Here is a 25196-nt window from a genome sequence, read left to right as displayed (position 1 = left end):
TGCCCACCACTGTCCAGTGGTGGGCAGTAATGCATCTATAAGCTGGTCTAGCAACCACCAATACGACCTGAAGAAAAAAGCGTTTGGGAAAAGTATGTGTTAGCAATCACAAGGATTAAGATACGAGTGTATCCAACAATCATAGTTATGAAATCTTGTTCACCAGTTCCAGAAAAGTTAATCAAGTGAAAACGTCACATTCAGAAGAACTTATACAGAATACAGGCAACCAGGTTGGGTAGGGTAAAAAGTATGTTGGAGTGCGGAGATAGTGGGGAGGCCTGTCCTCTCCCTGCTTAGTTTCTGTAATATTACTTCAATAAAGATGTTTGTGTCTAAGCCTGATCCTCTGTGCGACTGACCACAGCACTGGGGTCACATGTTCCCTCATTACCATGAACACTTTGCAATGAGTCACTTCCACATTTACTGTCCTGCTGCCAGAAATACCCATAGAAGTGTGTGTTAATCCACCTCATAAAATAGTCCCCAAATAAACACCACTCTGCTCAAAATCTTCCTGGATGCTGTGAGCATCAGCAAAATGTCTCAAACGGCCCAATGGCTGCTCATTTGACTTCCTTCCTCCTCCTCTTTGAATTACAATATCACCTAAATCCGATGAGCTGTATATATCCATGTTGAGCATGCACCCTGAGTTAATCATGTCATCTTTATGAATGTACTTTAATTTAATCGGCCTAAAGCCAACCTGATGATTTTAATATGAACCGCTAAAACAAGCCAACATTCATGACATGCTGCAAAGAGACACGCTTTGATTTATGGAGCTGAAGATTTATTGCAAAATACTGGATCACATAGTCAAAAGAGCATTTGGCCAATGGCTGCATGCTGTTGCAAGCCAACGTACAACAACATGAATTACTATAAGTATACGTGTCTTGAGAAAATGATGTAATTACCGGCAAGTCTCTGTCTCAGTACCGCAGTAACTCTGACAAAGCTGATACATGACAGTCATTTTGAGATTAGTGACCGTGCTGACTCCAACTGCAGTGACTTCACGGCCAAGTGTTTGTGTGTGTGTGTGTGTGTGTGTGTGTGTGTGTGTGTGTGTGTGTGTGTGTGTGTGTGTGTGCGTTTAAAACACACTAGAGACCTGTGGGTGGCTGAGTAAAGAAAGAAGCCTACTGTATGAAGGATCTGGTTCAACATACTTTATTGATTATCTGACTGATTATCTGATTTGCATTAGTGAGGCCGGCAAATGGTGTTGGGCGACAAGGCCTCTCTTGTTCCAGTTCTTTGACTTTGATGGGGTTGAGACAACAGATTCTGCATTCATAGGTAAAATCTGTCTGCAATATTTTGGTATTGGAAACGTTAGAAGTCCAATTGACCAATCAGATCCGAGCAGGCTTTAGCCCAGACCGTTTGTGTGGAGAGCAAAAGAGGCGGAATAAATAGCTTTTTGGGAAATACAATCTGGGAAACCATTTGCTGTCGTCTGACGATGATTTCGCTTTTTATTCATTTTAAATGATCTTGTAAACTGGCTACTGTGAGACAATCCTGTCGTACACGTCGTCTCACATCATTGCAGCCCACTGACTTTGATGATCCCCGGAGTTTTACCCAAGCGCCACCATGAGGTTGACATTTATTTTCTGTGTGTGTGAGATGTCTCGACAACTATTGGACGGATTCTCACGGTTCAGATGTTCAGATGAATTTGAATCTGTTGATCCCATCATCAGGTCCGGTTTCAATTTTGTCCAATATAAATACTTGCAATACGAACGACATTCCCACGAGCCTCAGCTGTACTTTATATTTAGTGCTAATTAGCAAATATTTGCATGTTAATAGATTGTAAACATGTTAAGCCAAATACGCCTGTAACATCTGCATAATAGCGTTCTGATGTCGGCATTTACCTCAAAGTATAAAGCCTCAGAGAGCCGCTCTAATGGCTGTATACACTCAGATATTTAGATCGGTTTACTCTGTACAAAAAACAAATAAACAACTGTACAGTCACATTAGACATTACAGATTGTTGCTTTCTAGTAAAAAACCATGTATCACCATTTTTTTTCAACATTTTTTCTGCTAAACTAAAAATAAATAAACGTCCCTATATGGGCTGAGGAAATTCTCCTACTTCTTTCAGATAAACCTTTTCATTGGACTGCTGCATCTTAACAATGCATTGCCACAAAGCTAAAGTTGTTCTCAGCTCGTGAAAAGCTGACGACCGTAATGGATGTCTGTATTAGGGAGCTCCCCTGTTGCTGATCTTTTACATCACTCTCCAATCAGACAGAAATCCTTCACATCCCAGAGAAAATGTGTTTTTCCTTTACACAAAAAGAAAAGAAAGACTACCGACAACTTGTATTTTAAATGGAAGAAGACAGCGTGAAACTGCCATTTATCAGCAAAACAGACAACAATATGTTTCTGTTCAGGCAGATGAGAACAGTCAGTGGCCGTCCAGTAATACAAACGGGGTGCATTTGATCAAAATAACAAATGGCGTACAAATGTTAAGCCCTCCGTTTTCTTTCTGGCAACAAGCGAACACTGTGATTACTATCAGCGGTGTGTACGAATCCCACAGACGAGCCCACATGCTAAACGCTGGCCTGTGCACTCCCCCACAGAGACTCCAAAAGAAGCAGACTCAAGTCAAGATTGACTGTCTATGACCTTGTTATCTTTATTTGGCGGTATCAGATTGCAACTACTGCCCCCCCCCCCCCCCCCCCCCCTCAAACCCTCCCCCCACATGGCCACAGAGTGAAGCTGCGATTCACACACCGGAGGAGAAATATGGGCCGCTACTTGGAAAAAGCCCAGAAAGCCTCTCTCCTGCTCCCACTCCATCTCTCTCTTTACCCTTCTGACGCTTTATGCTGGGGAGAATTATTATTTTTCCATCTCAAGGTCTGCACACAAAAAAAAAGCCCACCTGGTCTGTCCCACTCATCTATTCTCAACTCCATTCCCTTTCCACTCTTCTCTCTCTCCGTCTGTCTTTTACTCCCCTCCACCTCTGCAATGCCTACTGAACCTCCCCACTTTCTCTGCCTCTTCCTTCCCCTCGCTGTCTTTCTGTCTCCCTCTGCTTCTCTGGACTGCTGGCGGTGCAGAATTGGTAGGTGAAGCTGAACAAAACGGACTAAGGAGCCAGAATGCAAGGGGTTCACTAATGGGAGAGCTGGCTTGGCTGCCTGCTGCTTCTGGCCATCAGCTGAGGCCAATTATGTGAAGGGGCCACATGTGGCCCGGTCTGGCTTGGCCTTGTAGGAACTGCTGTCTGGTCACTTAAAAGTCTCCCTCCTCCTCCTCCTCCTCTTCCTCAGAGGACAGATGATGGTGGCCTAGCAGAGAGGCGTTCAGGGCTGAAACAATCAGTCAATTAAACTAGTTGATTGACAGAAACAAATGAATCATTTGAATTCATGTTTCAAGGAACGTTTTTATTAAACATGCACTGCATGCTGCCAGCTTCTCAGATGTGAGGAATGGATTGTTCATCGACAGATGGCGACGGGCATTTTGTGGACTTAACAATAAATTGGAAACAAAATGATCAGATAATTTGAGGGAAAATAATTGTTCCTCGCAACCATGAAAAGAAAAGTCAGTGTTTCAAATGTGCAGCCTCAGCTGAAAAGCACCAAGTAAGACACTGGAGACACATTGTGGCCAGCTTCCTGAAGAGAACCTGCTCTGTATGCAACTATAAACCGCTCATTCTAAGGTAACAACATATTTATTCTTATTTTCAGATGATACACTAGAAAACATATTAATATAATACTGTATATACAGTAGTTAAAACTAGCTCCACCTCAAACAGCTACAACAGTAAAATACTTACATGCAATAAAGTGTGGTATATATATTCAGTTTATCAGACACAGAGCAACCAAGTTTACTTTTGATGCTTAAATACTTGCTAAATATATTACCGAAACCTAACTTAGTGGTTTTGTTGCATTTTTGTTTTGTTGCGTTTCAATTTAGAACTTTGACCACGTGTTTCAAAGTGTGTAAAACTGCAAACCGAAGGATAGAACGTGAATTTGTTGGATTTTTACACCTTGACCTGATCAGGAAAGGCCGACAAAGTATAAGTACTCATTGTTTAGTAACAACTCAATGATTTGGAGCAACCGCCATCATCCAGCAGGTTGCCTCAGGCATACACTCTGTCCTTCATACATGAGCTTCCCTTCACCAGGTTACTGAGCACACAAGAGGATGAAAAGAAATTGTTTTGCTACATAGGTTGTCAGCATGAACATAGTTCCACTGATTTGGCTTTTATTACCCTCTTTTCTCTTTGCTGATCGTCTCCTGATGGCGATCCAGTCCAGGGAAACACAGCAGCTCCGTCTGACTCATCCCCTACCAAACCGTAAACCGTACAAATCCACCTCCTGCTGACTTTGACCCCTTCCTCACTGTGCTCCACTCTCCATGGCCAAAAGGAGAACGTGTGGTCTGGTGGAGGACTGACGGGGAAAAGCATCCTCTGGATCGTTGGCATGTAGCGGACAGAGTCGGCCTACTGCGAAGCAATGAGCACATGTGCTGCAAACGAGAAAACACCACACAGTGACACACACAACGTAATTAAATCTGTTCGGATCATTTACTCATGAAATCCTGAACCACAGAGAAAGGTTTTCAATCAATTCAGCGCTACAAAAATGTGAATAACAGAGACAACACCGTTTCACAAAATCAAAGTTTTATTCTTAACGAAAGCTTCTTACAAAATTTCAACAATGTCTAATGATTTTTATGAAGAATACTGGAGAGTTGTGACTGAAAGCAGAGAAACTTTCTGATCGAAGAGCAAATATATTATATGGAAAGTGCAATTTTGTCGATAAACTTGGCCATTTTGATGTCCCGTTTGGACAGTCCTCCACAGTCGTGTGTCGTCAACGTAATCTGGACCTGTGAGCAAACATACACATTGTTTGCAATCACAAAGCAAGAACATAACTGCTTGGAGTTAAGGGTAAGTTAAGGGTAACTTCCTCGAGTCTCAGCTGGTTGCCTGGCAGGCCAACAGTCCAGCTTTAACCCCCGTGAACCCACAGCATGCTATTTCTATACTCTTTTATTTTGGTACAAATTAAACAGTTATTAAATAAAAAGTGTTAATTCGTGAGCTTTACAGGCGCTCAAAGACGGATTTTGTTATCTCTGGACAGAGCCGTTTCTCCCCGCTTCCAATCTTTGAGCTAAGCTAAGCTAACTGCCCGCTCGCCTTAACTTCATATTTACTGTAACGAGCCTGTCTCCTGAAACTTACGTTCCCATACGACAAAACTGCATTGTGAATCACGTTTTCGAGGGAAACATATTTTGTCCTGGATTACGTTTGCCTTTGACGAATCACAAATACATTTCAAACTGCGCGAAAGTCTGCGTAGGGAAGAGTTCTGGGACGGATCCAAAAACAGCTTTCACCAAGGAGACTGTAAATCTCAGCGAGACATTGAATAACCTCAGAAAATGTCAAACTATTCCTTTTATGTGCACGACTCTGAATACATCGTACGTCTGATGAAAGAATGGGAATTTATTGGATTTTTACACCTTGAACTGATCATTTGGACGGAGCCAGGCCAGCTGCTTCTCCCATTTCCAGTCTTGATGCTAAGCTAGATAGCTAAATTTGAAAAAAGAACGTGAATCAGCACATTTCCCAAAATGTTGAACTATTTCTTTGAGCCTTGATCCACATAAGATATTCGGCAGGAGCCGTCAGCAGGCTGCATTTGGCCCCACACATTGAGATTGTGATGAAAACATTAAATGCTTGTAAACACACAACTTAATATTGAGATCCAATAAAACAGAACAGAACATGAATGAATATTAATAGAGTATTAGCAGTAGCGCAGAATACTGCATCTATTTCGTCGAGGCTGCAGCTCAGTCAGAGTGGGATTTATGTGCAAGTGCCTGGTGGAAAGTGCTGTGGGGGCCCAGAGACCCGCAGCACCATTCTGCAGCCACTTTAATAAAGAGTGGATTAGGAGCAGCATTCCTGTCAGAGCGTCCCGCTCCGCCACACTGTAACTCAGTGGCTACAGACTAATGCTGTGAGATTTTGAGGGACTGGGTTTGTCATATCAACCGCTACTTTATTTCTGAGGGCGGAGAAAAGTGAGAGTGTGCGTGAGCGTTGGGGTCGCCGAGGGGGAGGTAGAGATACTCGCGGCGCTTTTGCAAGAGAAACGATGGGATTAGAGTGTGAAGCTACTGCGTTTTTTCGTCGTTGCGACTAACGGAGTGTGTTTCGGGCTTTGAGCGGAGAGCTCTCCAGAACCAGTGAGGATTGTTTGACATGAAAAACATCTGACTTTATCCCGGGTTGATTGATCTCAGTGTGCCTGTAATTTGTCATAAGCCAACCGTAGCATTGCAAATATGGCAGTGACTCAAACACGTAGCCACGGTAAGACGGTTTGATTCTGCGAGCCGAGATGTTCAGTAATGGGAACTAAACAAATGCAGCACTGTAAGTGACTCCTCAATCACGATTACAAATTGTGATTTGGGCCATAATGTGGAGAACGTTATTACCTTATTATAAACATTGAACCATTCTGGGTGATGGTTCATCTTCTCTGCCTGCAGAGCCACTCGAGACATGAAGCCAAATGCCTGTTGAGAGAGAAACAATCAACTGTCAATCAAAAGCAATTCAGGAACTTATCCTCCAAAAAACTGCAAAGCAAGTACAAAAAAATATATACTATACATTACTTATTGATACAAAAAAATAATAACTGCCGAGAATCAAGTTTTTTTTCCGCTGTGCATATAGACGGACAGAGACAGACAGAGAGAGTTAGATAGAGGGAAATGTGCCTGTTACAGCAAAAAGTACACTTTACTATACAACACGCTTCAATACCAAAACTGAGCAGTATACAACATTTTGTCGACAATAGCTTTTTTTTACTGTGCATATAAACATGTGTATTGCTGTGAGGTGGACAACATTGTGCAAGTAGTGCAAAAATAAACGTTTAAATAAATTTGTGCAGATATGGGTCAGATCATTCAAGGGGATGAAAGATGAGAATGTTTGTCGTCTTTAGGAGGAAGCGTGAGGTCGACCCTCTCCTGACAGAGACTTTTTGGACCGAGAGATGGCAGTTGGCAGGAAGAAGCTCCTGCAGCGTAATAGTGAGTTTTTAAAACGACCTTTATTGATATGAATGGGGTGGGCAAAATATAAGAAACAACTGATGCAAAACAGTTAAACTACAGCCTCCAAAACAGAGCGTATATCGTTGAAATGTATTATTACAAACAATAACAAAAGCCTGGCCAGCAGCTCCCAGTCGGAAAAATGCAATTCCTAAAATAATTGCCCAACAACAAAAAAAACGTAATCATTTAGTGAGAAAAACACAAAGAAATCTTCCCGTTGATATCTTATAAAATCATAATGCTCCATCCATGTCATTCAGTCGGCGGTTTTAATGAATAATTTATTCGTGATTTGGTCAACCAAATGGCAGTAAATAGTGAAGAATGGTACAATCTTCCAAAAGACCATGGTGTCTTGCTTTGAAAAAAAAAAAACCGAGAGAAATTCTATTTTAAATCATAGAACACGAAATAAACCAGATCAGTTTCAGATTTGAGAAGCTGTATCCAAATAATTTTGCCATTTGTTCTGACTCGAGCTGATGAATCTTCTGTCTTTTGACTAATTGATTAACCGACTAGTTGTCGCAGCCGTAAAGGAAATGATCAAAGCATGTAGCTGCAGACGGATGCAGCACAAGGAGCAATGCTGCCCTCTGAGGCGCAGAGAAGCACAATATTCTGTGCATGCAGGAAACCCTCCTGAAGGCGTGTATGCGCGTACTTCCACACCCTCGCAAGTTAGCAGACAGCATGCAGGCACACACTCAGGAGACATACACACTCTTCATATTTCAAGTTCGGCATGTGGCTCTCTCCAATCACAGGCCATCCAGGGAGTGATTATGGTTATTCTAATTATCTACAAAGAGGAGAGTGAAATCCCTCGTCATGCCCACTGTGAAGAGAGAAAAAAAACCAGGTAGACCTATTTCAGAGCAATTTCCCACTGCAATCTCAATTAAGCCCCTAAATACTTCCTCCCCGCCTAATTAAATCAACTGAAACGCCATTGTTTACCGGCCATGGCTGCGGCCCCGTCCACCACCTGACATGACGAAACAGAATTACTCTCGCCGAAGAAATTAGTGCGTTGTAACCAATTTCTGAGACGTCCTGTTCAGTGCTCGAGCAGCGCGACGTGTGTAACGCGATCGGCAGCTTGATCAAATTGGTTATCAAGGAAAACCGTCTCCTGATCAATTTAAGTAATTGGCATATTCCTGCAACTTGACCCCACTGGCACCAATTTGGAGACCGAGGCGGTCTGCCTTTTCTCAGTTCCCATTGACTCTAATGGAGATGGCAAAGCAGCCTGTCATGTCAGGTGTTGTCCAAACATGTCGTCTCTCTCTCTCGCTCTCTCTCAGGGTCGAGCTCAGGATAATCTGCTGCTGAGGAACATTGAGTGACAGGGAAAAGGATTCTGTGTGAACACTTAAAGCTTCCTGCACATTGTCCCGTTTCAAAACACCACGTTCCTTTAAGAAAACTCACTTTCCAGCCTCGACTGTTATGGAACACAAACGCATCGCCCTGGCAGTTCAACATACTCCTTATTGGGCAAAGCTTGGACTAAGAATATGTGTAAAGAGGGTTTTTTATGTTTAAATTAATACTTTTCTTATTCTTATTATCATTGGCACCAGGTATATAAGAAGTGGAAGTAGTCACCGTGACGTCAACCACTTTGAAGCCTCCAGTTTGATATTTTAGCCGTCGCCATCTTGTTTTTTTGCAACCAGAAGTGCAAATAATAATAATAACCGCTGAATAAGACAATTTAAGGCAACCAAAATGTTCATGAACTGGAAAAAAAACAAACTGTGAAAGGGTTCAAGTTGTAAAACGTAAACATGACATTTTACTGTTTATTATCTGATCAACTGTGATCAGAGTCATTGTTATTGTTGAAATATCAATATCAGCCTAAAAAAATCCAATCAGGCTCTACTTGATGCCTGTTTAATTTCCTGACGGAATTTGGATTATTTTGGTCAGCAGTCCAAATGCTGTATGCCGATTGTAGCCATCTACACATGACTGTAAGAACATCAGGTTGAATTTGACTGAAACAGTTTTGTACTTTATCCCGCTGGAGAATAACTCTTTTCAGGCTTAATTGACCAGCATGTGTGACTAATAGGTGAACTTCCTTATTTAATAGAGGGTGGATCCCTTTTAACACCATATGTCTGCCAACTGGGTCACACCACTTTAAAGCAACATTATCACAATAACACAGTTGTCGATTCACTGACATTGCGGCGGGTCCGCCACTGCAAACATCTGCAGTCACATCTGTATGATACGTTTCCACATATTTCCAAACTTGGCAGAAGATGGAAGTTGTAGTCTGGACGAATAATTCACTTCGATTCAATTTTAATTCAAGAAATATATTTTTCATCAAAAGCCAGCTCATGGCATGAAGAAGTTTGCCCATGATTAAGAACAAATGCTGTATTATAAGTGTGTTTTTTATTTGCATTTTGAATCCATTGAATTGACAGTGAACCGAACCCAACCAGAGCTTAAACTCATTATCCAAACTTCAAAGTGCTGCACAAAACGCGGGCCGCGCTGCTTTTATCAAGCCAAGTGTCACGCTTCCCGAAAAGTTACACGTCTACGTTTACTCAAAATGGAATTTGGAGGAAGGCGGAATGTGAAACACAAGACGACAAGTTCAGCGTGTATGCAACATGAGCCCTGAATGTCCCAGGAAGACAAAAATGAGGAGAATAAGCAGTAATCTCCCACTGCAAATGAATCAGAGCTGAATGTCCGAATAGCCTGAAATCCTGAGAAGGCCTGAAGCTGGTGGTCCCTTGGGGGCGGTAAGGAGAGCAGCAGGACACAATACTGCCAAAGTGGCGGTCTGTCACCTGTAGGTCATCTCAACGCCCTCCACTTGGGCCAAACAAGGAAATAAAACCAACGCTCAACACGCTGCTGAGGCCTGATGTCAACACAGGTCAAGGACTCTCCCTCTCAAAGTGCTTTGTTTACCCCATTTGTATTATGCGGGCCACACTTCTTGAGTCGACGGGTCGGCTATCCATCCATCCAGCCAGCCATCCGTTCTCTCCAACCGGCCCGACAAGCTGCAGCTGTCAAGAGTCAGATAATTTGACATGACATTAAGCAGGCCCCTCGTCTCAAATAATCAGAAACACACCGACGGCAGACCCCCGCTATGCCCCCTTTTTGAGGAGCCGATTTGGTGCTATTACAGCATGATTGTCATACAACACTGGATGAGACAGTTTGACGTTGGAGCAGAGTGGTGTTCTCTCTCTCACTGCGGCCGTGGGCTGGAATACAGGACTCGGTTTCAAACACATGTGTCTGTTATTTACAGATCGGTTTTCCACCGCCGCGCGGTCCAAGGGCTTAGAAACGCCTGCTCAGTCTTGCCAGGACTAAGTGCATGCAGATTGTGCCTGTTCTTGCTAGCCCCTGACAGACACACACGTGCACGCTGAAGCATGTGCGAATGCACATATGCAAAGCCTCCTCGGCATACACGCGAGTATGTGTCGACACACATGAAGACAAGCCGCTCTCCTCCATTACACACCGCCATGACTACCCGATGATTACCCCGCAAGCCCCATCAGCGCCCGCGTCAGCGTCGGCCCCCTGGAAAACCTTCGCTACTCCACAGTGAAAGGCAAGAACGCTGTGAATTGCACGGTGGTGGTGGTCATGAGGATGAGGATGATGACGACCACACCTCTTATGTCTCATTTCTCTCCTTCACAAGCTTCCAGCTGGCCTGGACAGGACGGCCCGCTAAGTTGACATGTAACCTAAAGCAAAAATATTGAATAATTTGGAAGCACAGCTGCAAAGCGCTGAAGTTCTTTCTTGCAGCAGAGAGATCTCTGCTGGGTCATGTGTAACATCGTAATCTTCTTGAATGAACGTTCTTAAAGCTAAGAAACACAGAGAAGAGCTTCAATTTGATACCCTGAAGGTGATGCGCGCTGTGAACACTCATTAAGTGACTGTTATCCTGTGTAACAAACGTTCACGCCACGGTCAGCTCCCATTTATGTAACGAGTGTCATGTCCTGTAATGCTCAGGCGTGGCATTATGGCCAACTTATGCAAACCCCCTCATTAACTGCAGGGTTACCAGCAAGGGCTTAAAAAGACATTGGGCTCGTCAAAAGACAGCAGACGTCAGGGCCATCTTAGCTTGCCCAAGGACTGATAGCCGGATTATCTAACCACCTCCGCATGGGCGCCACACCTCGCTGCTTCCCTGCAGCCATTTTTCACAAGATGAGATGAATGCGCGATGCCTCCAGCTCACAGGGCGAAGTTTCATTTTGGAGATGTGGGAACTGAACACCACTGAGCTGATTAACCGGTCTCTCGCTGTGAGTAAAGGATATGGTGTGAGCACTTGTGTAGGGTGATTATCTTTGCATGCGGGTGTAAATACTAGGGTCTAGATATGGAGTTTTAAGGACTTTTTAACTCTTTTAAACATTCACATTCCACAAAATTACCAGTTTTTGTTTTTTACCCCTACAATTAGATTTTTGTCAGGGTGGTCAAGTCACTGAACCAGTTTATTTATGACACAAAAACTCTTTGAGAGTCTCTTCAAAAGCAATTTCACTCGGATATACTCTGGGAACAACATGCTAAAACTTTAATTTAACAATCAATTGAGTTAGGGTTGATTTTTTCCAAAACTGACAAATCCATCCATTCGTTTTTCAATTATCAACTCCATCTGTATTCAAAAGTAATCATTTTATAATAATACAACACAAAGAATGCCATGATAGAGTAAAGAATGTTAAGCATTTTTACTTGATAATTGACCAAAATAATAACTGTATAACATAAACAGGAATAGATTGTTTGATTGTGAAAAAAGATAGAATTGCATTGTCAATTTCCTAAACGATATGTCAGAGAATAATTTTTGTCAGAAGTAGGGACCACAAGGAAGCGATATCAAGGAATGTCTGCACACACAATTACAGTTTTATATTGTATAATATTATTGTGTTCATTGAGAAGTTTACAGTCGTTCCAGAGCAGCTGGTTGAATATTTCATCACCCACCTACTACTGGATTATTAATATTATTCAAATGAGGCATATTTAGATATTTTCTCCTCCTTCTAAAGATGTAAATCGGATCCAAATGCTAAATATGTTTGGACATTGTGCATGAGAAAAATGAATGAATTTCTGGAACCAGGGGAGGAGCCCAACATAGTCTTCGACAGACAGCCAAAGTCTTCAAACAGCAACCAAAGTCTTCAACCAGCAACCCAAGTCTTCAACCAGCAACCAAAGTCTTCAAACAGCAACCAAAGTCTTCAAACAGCAACCCAAGTCTTCAACCAGCAACCAAAGTCTTCAAACAGCAACCAAAGTCTTCAACCAGCAACCAAAGTCTTCAAACAGCAACCAAAGTCTTCAACCAGCAACCCAAGTCTTCAACCAGTAACCCAAGTCTTCAAACAGCAACCAAAGTCTTCAAACAGCAACCAAAGTCTTAGCCAGACAACCAAAGTCTTCGACCAACAAAAAAAGTCTTCGGCATTATTGAACTGATGGAGACAAAAGTAAACCAGATGAAGGACGAGAGGAAGAAATCAATTTCTTAATTAAGTTCACAAAGGACCTCACCCAGACACACTACAGCTGGGACACGCTGCAGAAGGAATACCAGAGGAAGGTGAACCAGGTGGAGGAGCAGATCCACCAGAGGGATACTTAAATCATGGATCTCTGCAAGGAGAAAGAGGGTCTCTGTCAGAAGCTCAGAGAGACCAAAAACCAGCTGTTGACTAAACGAGCTGAACTCCTCCAGAGCGAGAAAGCTTGGCAAGCTAAATACAATGCTCGGGAGGAGAAGTTCACAAAGGAAATGGCCTTGAAAGAATAGAGCTGGGAGACCAAAGTAAAAGCTTGGCAGGCAAATCACAAAGCTCGGGATGGGAAGTTCAAGAAGGAGCTGACCGAGAACAAACTGTGGGAGACCAAAATGAAACAGGTGGAAGACACGACGAAGGACCTGGTCGAGAAACAACCGAGCTTGGAGACAGAAGTCAAACTGATGGACACCTATGTAAAACAGAAGGAGGAAGACCTGGCCAACAAAGAACTGAGCTAGGAAACAACAGTCAAACAGATGGAGGACGAGAACAAGGACCTGGAGGTGTCAGGAGCCAGGATTCCCCTGTCTGTTGTGGTGTGCCATGTGCTCTGTTTGTCCTCTGCCTTCAGACACCTCCCAGGGCCGCACCCTTAATCGTGCACGGCTGAGGACACTCAAGCTGATCACCTCCTGCAGCCTGACACACCAGACTCAGGGCCCCTTAATGAGTAGCCTGCCACTATATAAACTCTGGTCCTGCAGTCTGGGAGTGTCAGGTCGTACCGTCTTCTCCCGCTGAAACCCCGTGGTTCCTCTGCCCGCCTTGTGTCTGTGGATTACACTCCGCTCCTCTGCCCTCCTTGTGTCTGTGGATTACACTTCGCCGCTCTGCCCTCCTTGTGTTTTGTGGATGCGCTCTGCCGCTCTGCTCTCGTTGTGGTCTACGGATTACACTCTGTCGACTCCAGTATCGAGCCACGGGACTTCACGCCGTCAACTCACCAGCCCTCCAGTGTCGAGCCACGGGACTCACACCGTCGATCTGTCAACTCTCCAGTGTCGAGCCACGGGACATCACACTGTCGATCTGCCACTCGGGTGTCGGACCACGGGCTCCACACCTGCACCCACCTGTCTATAAATAAAGCCTGTTTAACATTCACTTCTGTCTCCTGTGGTCTTGCGTTTGGGTCCTATCTGTGAACTCCCGTGACAGAACGACCTGACCATAATGGACCCAGCAACCACAGGAGCAGCTACGCTGGCCGGACATAGCACGCAGCTGGAGGCACCCCAGCAGATGCTCATGGAGATGCGTCAAGCCCTGCAATCCATGGCAGGTGAGGTCTCTGAGGTTGGCCGCATCTTGCAGCGACTGGTTCGGACAGGCCAGCTTCAGCCGGCTCCAGCACCGGACCCATCACCTGCACTCCCCTCTCCAGTCCTCGCCCCGCCGGTTCGGGAGTCCCCCGTGCCACCTCCAGGTCCCTATGATGGAACACTGGGGAAGTGTCAGGGCTTCCTGTTGCTATGCCAACGGGTGTTTGACCGACAGCCCCTGACTTTCGCCTCAGACAGGTCCAAGGTGTCTTACGTGGTCTGCTTACTGCGGGGAAGGGCTTTGGACTGGGCCATGTACACCGTGAGCAGCGACCAGCCTAATACTGTGGGGTATGTGGACTTTGTGACTGCTCTGATGAGAGTTTTTGACCCTCTGGGGAACTCTGAGTGTATGGTCAAGCGCCTTCTCAGCCGGAGACTGAGCCATGCAAGGGTAGCGGAACACTCAGTGGCCCGGTCGACTCCGGCTCCCCGTAGTCAGACTGCATTGCAGCCGGCTCCTGTTCCTGTCACCTCTTCGCCGCAGCTAGCTCCGGTTCCTACCGCCTCTGCGGCACCGCTTTCGCCAGTCCCGGCCGCCGCCGTCTCCGTACCGCGGCGACCTCCAGTCCCGGCCGCCGCTGTCTCCATACCGTGGCGACCTCCAGTCCCGGCCGCCGCAGTCGCAGTGCAGCAGCGACCTCCAGTTCCCGCCGCTGCCGTCCCGGAGCAGCAGCAACCTCCAGGTCCCGCCGCTGCCGTCGCAGTGCAGCAGCGACCTCCAGCTCCCGCCGCTGCCGTCCCAGAGCAGCGACCGCCAGTTCCCGCCGCTGCCGTCCCGGAGCAGCAGCGACCTCCAGTTCCCGCCGCTGTCATCCCGGAGCAGCAGCGAGCTCCAGTTCCTGCCGCCGCAGGGCCAGCTCCAGTTCCTGCCGCCGCAGCTCCAGTTCCTGCCGCCGCAGCTCCAGTTCCTGCCGCCGCAGGGCCAGCGCCAGTTCCTGCCGCCGCAGCTCCAGTTCCTGCCGCCGCAGCTCCAGTTCCTGCCGCCGCAGGGCCAGCTCCAGTTCCTGCCGCCGCAGCTCCAGTTCCTACCGCCGCAGCTCCAGTTCCTGCCGCCGCAGCTCCAGTTCCTGCCGCCGCAGTCCCAGTTCCCGCCGCAGCGCCAGCTCCAGTTCCTGCCGCGGCCGCCTCTACGCCGCAGCCCGCTCCAGTTCCTGCCGCCGCAGCGCCAGCTCCAGTTCCTGCCGCTGCCACCTCTACGCCAGTTCCTGCCGCTGCCGCCTCTACGCCGCAGCCCGCTTCAGTTCCGGCCGCCTCAGCGCCGCAGCCCGCTCCAGTTCCTGCCGCCTCAGCGCCGCAGTCCGCTCCAGTTCCTGTCGCCGCCTCCGTGCCGCAGCCTCTCCCAGACCCGGCCGCCGTCCCAGAGGCGCAACGACCTCCAGTTGCCGTCCCTGAGCGGCAGCAACCTCCAGTGCCCGCTGCCGTCTCTGAGCAGCAGCGACCTCCAGTGCCCGCTGCCGTCGCGGAGCAGCGGAGGCCTCCAGTACCTGCCACTGCGGCACCAGCATCCTATTCTCCAGAGCCCTTCCGCCCGCCCGGCCGTCCGCCGGAGCACCCGGGGCCGGAGCACTTCCGCCCGCCCGGCCGTCCGCCGGAGCACCCGTGGCCGGAGCCCTTCTGCCCTCCCGGCCGTCCGCCGGAGCACCCGTGTCCGGAGCCCTTCTGCCCTCCCGGCCGTCCGCCGGAGCACCGGGGGCCGACGCTCTTCGGCGGCCCCGTGGCGGGTCAGATCCTGTCACCCCTCCTCCGGACCCCCGCCGCCCACCCTAGTCGGCCTTATAGCTGTGGGGGGATCCCTCCTCCGGACCCCCTCCACCCGCCCTGTGTTGGGTCTTGTGTTACGTCTGGAATCCGTGCCTTAAGGGGGGGGTACTGTCAGGAGCCAGGATTCCCCTGTCTGTTGTGGTGTGCCATGTGCTCTGTTTGTCCTCTGCCTTCAGACACCTCCCAGGGCCGCACCCTTAATCGTGCACGGCTGAGGACACTCAAGCTGATCACCTCCTGCAGCCTGACACACCAGACTCAGGGCCCCTTAATGAGTAGCCTGCCACTATATAAACTCTGGTCCTGCAGTCTGGGAGTGTCAGGTCGTACCGTCTTCTCCCGCTGAAACCCCGTGGTTCCTCTGCCCGCCTTGTGTCTGTGGATTACACTCCGCTCCTCTGCCCTCCTTGTGTCTGTGGATTACACTTCGCCGCTCTGCCCTCCTTGTGTTTTGTGGATGCGCTCTGCCGCTCTGCTCTCGTTGTGGTCTACGGATTACACTCTGTCGACTCCAGTATCGAGCCACGGGACTTCACGCCGTCAACTCACCAGCCCTCCAGTGTCGAGCCACGGGACTCACACCGTCGATCTGTCAACTCTCCAGTGTCGAGCCACGGGACATCACACTGTCGATCTGCCACTCGGGTGTCGGACCACGGGCTCCACACCTGCACCCACCTGTCTATAAATAAAGCCTGTTTAACATTCACTTCTGTCTCCTGTGGTCTTGCGTTTGGGTCCTATCTGTGAACTCCCGTGACAGGAGGAGCTCTGTCTGAAAATGAAGAAGAAGAGGAGAGGCTTCTTGTCCCGCAAGAAGAGCACGGAGGAAAGGCAGACTGAATTGCAGAAAATGAATAGCAGAACGTATGAGAAGGGGATGGAGCAGAAAGAGAAGAAGAAGAAAAAGTTTTTTTAAGCCAGATGCACAACAAGAACGAGTAAGGTGGAGGAGGCTCCTGGTTGTTCAGCTTGGGTTGGACTACAGTAGCTCCCCTTTCCTCCCCCCGTCCACCCTCATCATCCCGTTATATTCACGGTGACAACGTGGCTCAGTGGCTCAGCACTGTGGCCTCACAGAGACCCCTGCACCTGACCGGCTGTGTAGGGTATATTCTCCCTGTGTCTGCATTGGCTTTCCTCCTGGTGGTCATGTTACCTCCCACAATCCAAAATCAAAAACGATGCACTTTAGGCTAATTGGAAACTCGAAATGATCTACTTAAATCAATCGTATTTATGTAAGGGTTTTCTCCTGCTGCTCAGGTTTCTCCAACAATCCAAAGATATACACTTTGTGTTAATTGGACAAAAAACAAACAAATAACATAATTTAAAGTCAAATAAACAGTGAAACAAAGTTCTATGTGTCTGCCTCTCTGAATAAATACATACAGTATAAATTAAATTGTTTGGGGGTGTTGGCTAGAGCCGATCCCAGCTGACATTGGGCGAAGGCAGGGCAGCATGTCTATTGCCTGTGGGAGGAGGACGGAGAACCCGGAGAGAACCCACACCGACACGGGGAGAACATGAAAACTCCACACAGAAGGGCCGTTCAGCCTGGGCCCCTCTCGCTGTGAGGAGAGTGCTAGCGAGAGTGCTAACATCCTGTCTGAATGTTCAGACTTACACAAAGCAAGCTCATTCGTCATACTTAAGTTTTTTCACCGTTATGTAAAGTTTAGGACCATTCGAATTTTTTTTTACATAATTGACAAGATTATAAAAGTAAACCATTTGGATAAATACTTTGAACAAGGTCAACTCTATTGCTCACTGATTAAAAAGCTGTGTGATCTTCTTCATCCGTCCATTACGCAAGTGATATGACAAAGAAAGAACGGCCGTCTCCTGGCTGAAAGATCGCTGGTTGATCTGTTTCTCTTACTAACTGAAGGGTGAGACGCGACAGACGCTCTTGAAGAGAAGGAGGTTCTCCTTTGACACAGTAACAGATTCTCTCTCCCTCTCTCTGTGCTGGGAGGGCGAGGCCTCTGAGAGTTTGGCTCACCCAGGGGCTCAGTTTTACTCGAAGGACAACTTTATTCAACACAAGCAGAGCGAGGCCCGTAACGACAGGCAGAGGCTTGAAGGAGATTTGGTGGAGAGGGAGCCCCCCCGACTGAATATAAAAAGGGGGATCAGCCCTGTCGAAACACAGCAGCGCTCTCCTCAGTCTCAAAACTGGAACTCAAGTCCAGAAGCCGTGTGGACGCTGCAGATTTGTTTCCGGTGCTTGTTATGCGTTTACCGTCGGTGCTTTCAAACCGATTTTCAATATACGTCTTTCATCTTATACATAGATAATACGTGAGGTAGTCATTCAGAGGTGAGGACAACATTGCCCCAATAACACTGAGTGAATACTGCAAAAACACCCTCAGAATGTAAAACATGTATGCTTCATATTGGTTAATACAGCAATATCTCCTGACTTTCATGAATCCTTTCATCCCCTTCGTTGGACAAAACCTTGTTCCCTTGCTGCATATTTAGAGATGGGGTTGGTTATCTCGAGTACTACAGCAACAGTACGCTGGATTTCAAACATTATCCAACTGAAAAACCCAGTCCAGTGTTGCCAACTCTTCTCCACTGAAAGTAGCAGCACTAGCTCCAAAAGTCGCTAAATCCAGCAAAAAACGTCGGCTTCTCTCCAAAGCCACTCCCCCAAAATGATATTAATAAACGTAAACAGTACTCACAGCTCTTAAGCTAGTAGCTTGTGGAAGACTTTAGTGATGACGATGCGTTCATTGATTGCTGTCGGGATGCAACGAGAATTTCAACAAAAAAATAATAATGTTTTTGACGATTACCGACCCTGCCTTTAAACTCAACCCTTTAGATGACGATTTGTGCTATTTCACTTAAATCAACTAGACGAGTTCAGTTGACAAAGTCAATCAACATATTCTGATTCCAGCTTCTTAAATTTAAATACTTTCTGGTTTCTTTACTCCAGTAAACTGAATACACATTGGAATAAAAAACAAGACATTGGAGGACAATGAGGACAAGTGTTAGTTGCAGCCCTATGATACACATTTATGTCGTCTGAATTGATAATAACAAGCACATACCAACTCTAGTTTCTCAGAAAATCTGATTATTTTGCACTTAAGTTAAGTAGCTTATTTCAATGACAAAATACTCATTACTTCTCATTTGTCAAGTGCTGATTGAGATATGAACTGACCTATATCGGGATAGAAGAATGTTGACCATTTCGCTCAGTCATAATTTAAAACCTGATATTAAATTTAAAATGATATAAAAATAAAGAAAAGCCGTATATATCCTGACGTTTGGCTTTTGTTTTTTCAAAATTCATCCATCCGTTTTCTTGATGGACACACTAATCATTTGAGCACTTTGAATGTTTCGATAACTAAATGAGCTCATCTCTGGTTGACGCCCTCATTTGCCTGGTTAAATAAAAACAGTTTCGTGCACTCAAAGTAATTTACCTGTTCTACAGTTTCTCTCCCTTAGTAGCTTGTTCACTTCGCAGGAGAGACTCCAGATAATAACCACAATCATTTTTCCACCCAAAATGCAGCTTTTGATGGATTTCTTTCCCTCCATCACTGTATGACTGAGTATTTGTGGGCAAAGGCCGAATGCCATCGTTGTCAACTTGAGCTAACATGACAGTTGAGCATGCACAGCTCACCTCTCCTACACAAACGGCATCTTATAAGGCTACTTCACTTGGGTCGCATGAATGTTTCCACTCCATCCACCGAAACGTAAAGCAGATGGTCATCTGTAAACAAACACAACATGAAGCTTGATGCGTAAACAATATCAGTGACTGAAATAAAAAACAAGCATGATTCCAATCAAAAGTTACAGTGTTAAAGACACACACAGATGTTTCCACATATGATTGCAGGGACTCTCACTGACCAAAGCGACTCCAGACAGAGGATTTCACCTCTCAAACCTTATTAAACATCACTGGACTTGATGAGAAATAAATAACTCGCGTTTACTTCTCAGACTACTGCCGCTATCGACGCAAAGTTTACCCACATGCTGCAGATGAATTACTGAGCTGCAGCAGCATTTCCACTTGCAGTAATCAAAGAAAAAGAAAGCAAATCCAGCTGTCATGTTCTTTAATTTTAATTTGCAGCTATATGAGTGGCTCTGTGTAGATTTATAAACCTTTACTGCCACCTAGAGACCACAAGAGGAAGTGTTCCAACTCACACAGAGGGGATTTGTTATTCTCATTATAAACTCTCGGGGATCTGATTTCCTCAAGCCCATCACTCGCAGATAAGTGGTGAATGGAAATCAGCCAGCGTGTCGCTCCTCATCTCCATTCTCCCCTCTGGTAAAAGCCCTTTAACAACAGCCATGACAAAGAAAAGGAGCTAGAGAGTTTGTGAAAATGCATCGAAAGGACTGGAGGGGTGGCTGGAGAGAGAATCAAAAAAGAAAGACAGACGGAGAGAGTTGCCAACATGTAAAAGTGGAACAACATGAGCTCATTCCCCAATAACATGGGGCACGGGGTGGGAATGAGAGACAGACAATGACGGAGATGGGGAAAGGAGGGTGGTAATGAAAGAAATGCAGATCTACCAGAAGGAATGATGGGGTTGTTAGTGGTTTGTGAAGCAGATGAGACATTTTAACCAATTTGATTGTTTGTGAAAGAAATCATTCTGATCGAAACCCCAATTGCTGCCAACTGGCCGCCTGGCGCGTCTCAGGGTAATGCAGCCTGACGTGTCGGGGTAAGAGGAGAGGCTTTCGAGCCAGGAGGAGCAGATGGGGGAGGTCAGCACTCGCCCCCCGACTTCAAACACGGGGAAGTGTAAGAACAGACTATTTTAGGGGCTAAAACAACTAACGACAGGATTAGAGGAAGTCCGCTAAGTGGCCTTGAGATGTTGCAGTTTACTTCGCCCGATACAGGGCTGAGGCCTCCCAATTCTCTGCCAAAAAAACATCTATATATGACTTTTAGTGGCTCTTTTACACCCAGAAGTAGACGATCTACCACATAGGTCCCAATATTGTTGAGTCAGTCGCTTGAAATTGAAAGTAATACATTTCTGTGGTGCGTTTCCTGTGCCATTGATAAACCGGGAAACAGGAAAGTTCAATTTAACACTTCAAGTTGTTTGCAGTACTACTTGAGGCAAGATTATTACACAGAAGAGATCAAATACGAAGAACGTACTCAGGAAAATACTTTTCACAACAAAAGAATAATACAAATTCAAATCTGTAGGAACACCAACGTAAAATCAGGCGGCAACTTCCAGTTCTGAAAAGTGACGCCGATGCTGAAGTGTCTTAAACCTGCGTTCTCTCTAATGTCCACCAGGGGGCGACTCCTCTGGTTGTACAGAAGTCTATAGAAAATGACTCTACTTCTCTCTTGATTTATTACCTCAGTAAACATTGTAAACATGAGTTCATGGTCTCAATCTCCAATTTCAAGTCTTCATTTAGTAAATTATGGTCCATTTAGAGTCAAACAGACCATAAAGCAGGGGATGCTTTAGGGCGGGGCTACCTGACAGATCCCTACCACGCCGTTGTCCGGTCTGGGAGTTGTCTGTGTTTTCGTCTTCAAACTTCAACCTTTTCACAGAGTGTTTTCAATTCATGAAAGTTTATTACAACATTTACAAAATGTGTCTGTAGAATAAAGGAACGAAACCAGTCAGGTCTCAAATGTCGGCATTGAATGCTTGTTTAGAATCATAGTTCAAGATTTCATGATAATAAATTAAAACTTTGTTTGATTTTGATTGTATTTTATTTGAGAAAAGTTGTTCTGCTGCTTTTACTGAGACAATGTTGTGTCATACAAAGTGGAACAGTTCAGTTGAATTCTAAAACAAAGACTTTGTGTCAGGTTATTTCATGTAATCTCATGTGGGATTGGCCGTTTTGATGGTATGACACAAATTCATAATTCATTAATTGTAGAAAAAACCTGGTCATATTCCTCAAAGTATCATTTTGGTTTGGGTACTCTAACTGTACTGTCACTTAACAGTATCAGTGTTGTTTTTGCACCAGTATTCAAGACTTGAAAGTAAACCCAGCACTCGATGTGTTTTTAATATAAAATATTTTAAATAACAACTACATGAATATTTTTTCTGATAGCAACATAAAGCTTCAAATCATGGCTGCCCCAACGATTATTTTCACTGTTGATTGATTAAGTTTTTTAATTAAGTCCTCGAATGTCTTGTTTTGTCCACTGGAGAGTAAAGAAACGAGAAAATATTCACATTTAAGAAGCTAGAATCAGAGAATTTTTGGATGTTTTTTTCTTTAAAAATGACTCAAACTGATTAAATTGTCCAAATAGCTGTCGATTGATTAGACAGTTGACGACTAATCAATAAAACGATTAATCGTTGCAGCTCTACTTCAACCTTTCAAGAGTCATCAGTGCTTTTCTTTGCAGGTAGGAACAAAAAAAAAAAGTCAAAAGAAAGCAGAGAGGAACCTGCCCTCTGCTGCACCTGCAAGCAATCAGCGCATAAACACAGATGAACGTGTGCGTTTCCGATGGTTAGCGAGATGGACGTGCGTCTGGCGGTCTGCGTCCTGATCTCCATCAAACAGACCTCCAGCCAGTTTACAAAAGCCCCCTGAAGACTTCAGCACAACGCGGAGGCTGTCAGAGTGAAAATATAATTTATAAACTACAAACAAATGACAAGAATTATTGGCCACCTGGAATAAAAAAACTACTACTGTGTGTGTGTGTGTGTGTGTGTGTGTTCTTCCTGTCATGATGAATTGAATAAAAGCCCAATACACACCAGCTAAACAATAACACAGAGTTGGATCAATATTGTGATCCCAGTGATTAGTTATGACTGTTCATGTCAATAACTTGAGGAACCTTTTATTTTTTATAACTTACACTTTTAGCGATCCAGCGGTGGACTCTGGTGTTTCAGTGCTGTCAATATGGCAAAAATCTAATATTTTTAAACACAGAAAACTACTGTGTGTGCAGTGGTGTTTGAACTCTTTGCTACTGGGCTGGGCGATGAGGCCAACATCTTCAATCATCATCGATGACGATATATGCGACAATATAGCATGTTTTCTGTTGACTCAACAAATAAACAAAAATAAATAAATATATATTAAATAACCATTTCATACTCTTGTGGGAGTTAAATACTTGACAAATGAAAAACACTGAGTATTTTCTCATATATTTAAAAAAAACTTTAGTGTGAAATAATCTGATTTTCTGAGAAATTTGACTTGGTGTGAGCTTGTCGTTGTCAATTTAGATTACGTAACTGTGTGTCACGATATCTCGATATATATGATGTCATCACAATACAAGTCCATCATATTAAATCATTGACACAGCTATTTGAAATGATGACCTGCTGCTGTAAACTATGTTACGTAGTGAACGTTCAGCCTGGTCTAAACTTAATCTTGGCCGTAAATCCAAGTCTGAACCCTAAACTAAACGAAAGAACAAAATAACGTCACTTTGCAAAAATATTCTGAACTCAAGATCAACATAAATAAACACACTCACACACACACACACACACACACACACACACACACACACACCTGATTGAAGGTTTTAAAGTGGAGCTCTTTGAAGATGGCATCGCGGTCGTCCACCTCCACCCACCCTGTGGCCCTGAGATCCATCACCTGCTGATCCCGGTCGGCGGGGGGGAGCCAGTGTGAGTCTGACGACTGGAAACAAACGCACACAAAAGTCAGAATGTGTACACCTTATTGTTGTTGTTCCTGTCGTAACTACATTAGAACAAGCGCTGACTCCGTGTTTCTTCTCTTTTCTCAGTCTGCTGTGGTTTGCTCTATCGGCCATATTTATGTTTCAGATGTATATCAGGACATTAATTCCTATTTAACAACTTTACGTCTGTAAAACGACTGTTTAACTGAAATTGAAACTATTATCAGTTGTTCTTGTATTTGTTTTTAAGACTTCTTCCAACCCAAGATCCCTTTGATCCAGACGTGCTAATTCATCCTTTACTGCCACTGTGGAAACACGGTTGAAGCAAAGTTTGAGATGTGCCTCATTATATATTCAGATGTCACATTCTGTTACCTGAGTACTATTAGTGCTGCGTCCACAAGGTGGCAGCCAAGCAGCGAAAAATATTTAACAATATAATTACTGGGCGTGAATTCTCCATCAGCAGCCTACATTTAAAAAAAGAAACACACCCACAACTAACTATTATTAATTATAAATCAGTTTGATATTGGCTTGTTTATGTGCAAACTCACACTCACAGTAATAAGAATATAAACGTGTCGGACTTGTCATTAACCCTTTTAAACCACAAATCATAAGTTATATTGTCTCATGAGTTAAATCAAGCGAATCGTTTGTGCCGAATTAAAGAATAGCTCCGAAGCTATTAAAAATGCTACAAATGTCCTTAATACTCGTATCATTTCTACAGGTGTGCATGTAGACATTTAATTCACTGCGTTTCGAATAGAGTTTGGTTTACGTCTCTCTTTTTTTTACGACAATCTCACGCGTTTTACGCCACTTGCTACTTCAGAGGTCTTACAAGTGTGTACTGTCCTTGCTCGTCTCGTGAGATCACTCCAGTTTAAATCATATGGAATACGATGCATACACGTGCAAATGCCAGTGGGCCGGCTGTCACTGCGGCACTCACCATTTTAGACGACTGGTTGTTGGAGAGCGCAGGCAGCAGCAGACTGCTCAGCCTGAACACACGGTTGCAGGGCCATGAGCAGCTCGTCCTCGCGCTAAACATTAACCCAGACATAACCGACATTATCCCTCTCCACTACCGCTCATTCTGCACTCCGCCCTACAGTCCTCACACACTGACATGGCTGGTCAGTTTACTGCCTGTTTAAAACTCCTCAGTCAGGAGTCTGGTTGTGCCAATAATGTGACAACTAGAAAGTGTTTCATGCAAGTCTTGCAAACATCAGTGATCATGACATTTTTATAAAATGTATATATTTCCAGTGGCGTATTCATACTTAAAACAGCCTTTAAGTATGTGTTTATATATTTTAAGTACACCATCTAAGTCAGCATTAAAAGGTGGATTTATTGTTAATTTGTATTTAATAACAGTGGATGACACTCCACTGCAGCTTTTACTTTATGTGATCCTGCTCCTTATAGTAAAGTTGCAGCTTTTTGCACTTTGCCCTTAAATGCTATGGCTGAAAGAGAATATCTAATAAAAAGCAGAGACGAGAA

General features: G+C 44.9%; 1 protein-coding gene across 1 annotated transcript; it reads right to left on the bottom strand.

Annotated features, from left to right (window-relative positions):
- Positions 1-4751: 4751 nt before the first annotated feature.
- Positions 4752-24795, bottom strand: LOC306788526 (pterin-4-alpha-carbinolamine dehydratase 2). Its single transcript, XM_079284083.1, has 4 exons — positions 24634-24795; positions 23534-23665; positions 6583-6663; positions 4752-4941 (listed from the first exon to the last, which is right to left on the bottom strand). The coding sequence occupies exons 1-4, from the start codon at positions 24754-24756 to the stop codon at positions 4846-4848; spliced, it is 432 nt and encodes a 143-aa protein (XP_079140209.1). The 5' UTR covers positions 24757-24795; the 3' UTR covers positions 4752-4845.
- Between the last annotated feature and the right edge of the window lie 401 nt (positions 24796-25196).

The sequence above is a fragment of the Melanostigma gelatinosum genome (genome assembly GCF_949748355.1).
Source record: "Melanostigma gelatinosum genome assembly, chromosome: 14".
Taxonomy (NCBI): Eukaryota; Metazoa; Chordata; class Actinopteri; order Perciformes; family Zoarcidae; genus Melanostigma; species Melanostigma gelatinosum.
The sequence above is the reverse complement of the archived record's forward strand: the minus strand, read 5'-3'. Positions and strand labels throughout refer to the sequence as shown.

Coding starts and splice junctions, on each gene's coding strand:
- LOC306788526 (XM_079284083.1), bottom strand. CDS start 24,756: ATGTCGGTTATGTCTGGGTTAATGTTTAGCGCGAGGACGAGCTGCTCA. Junction 23,666..24,633: donor ACAACCAGTCGTCTAAAATG/GTGAGTGCCGCA, acceptor GTTTGTTTCCAG/TCGTCAGACTCACACTGGCT. Junction 6,664..23,533: donor ACTTTAAAACCTTCAATCAG/GTGTGTGTGTGT, acceptor CTCTCTCAACAG/GCATTTGGCTTCATGTCTCG.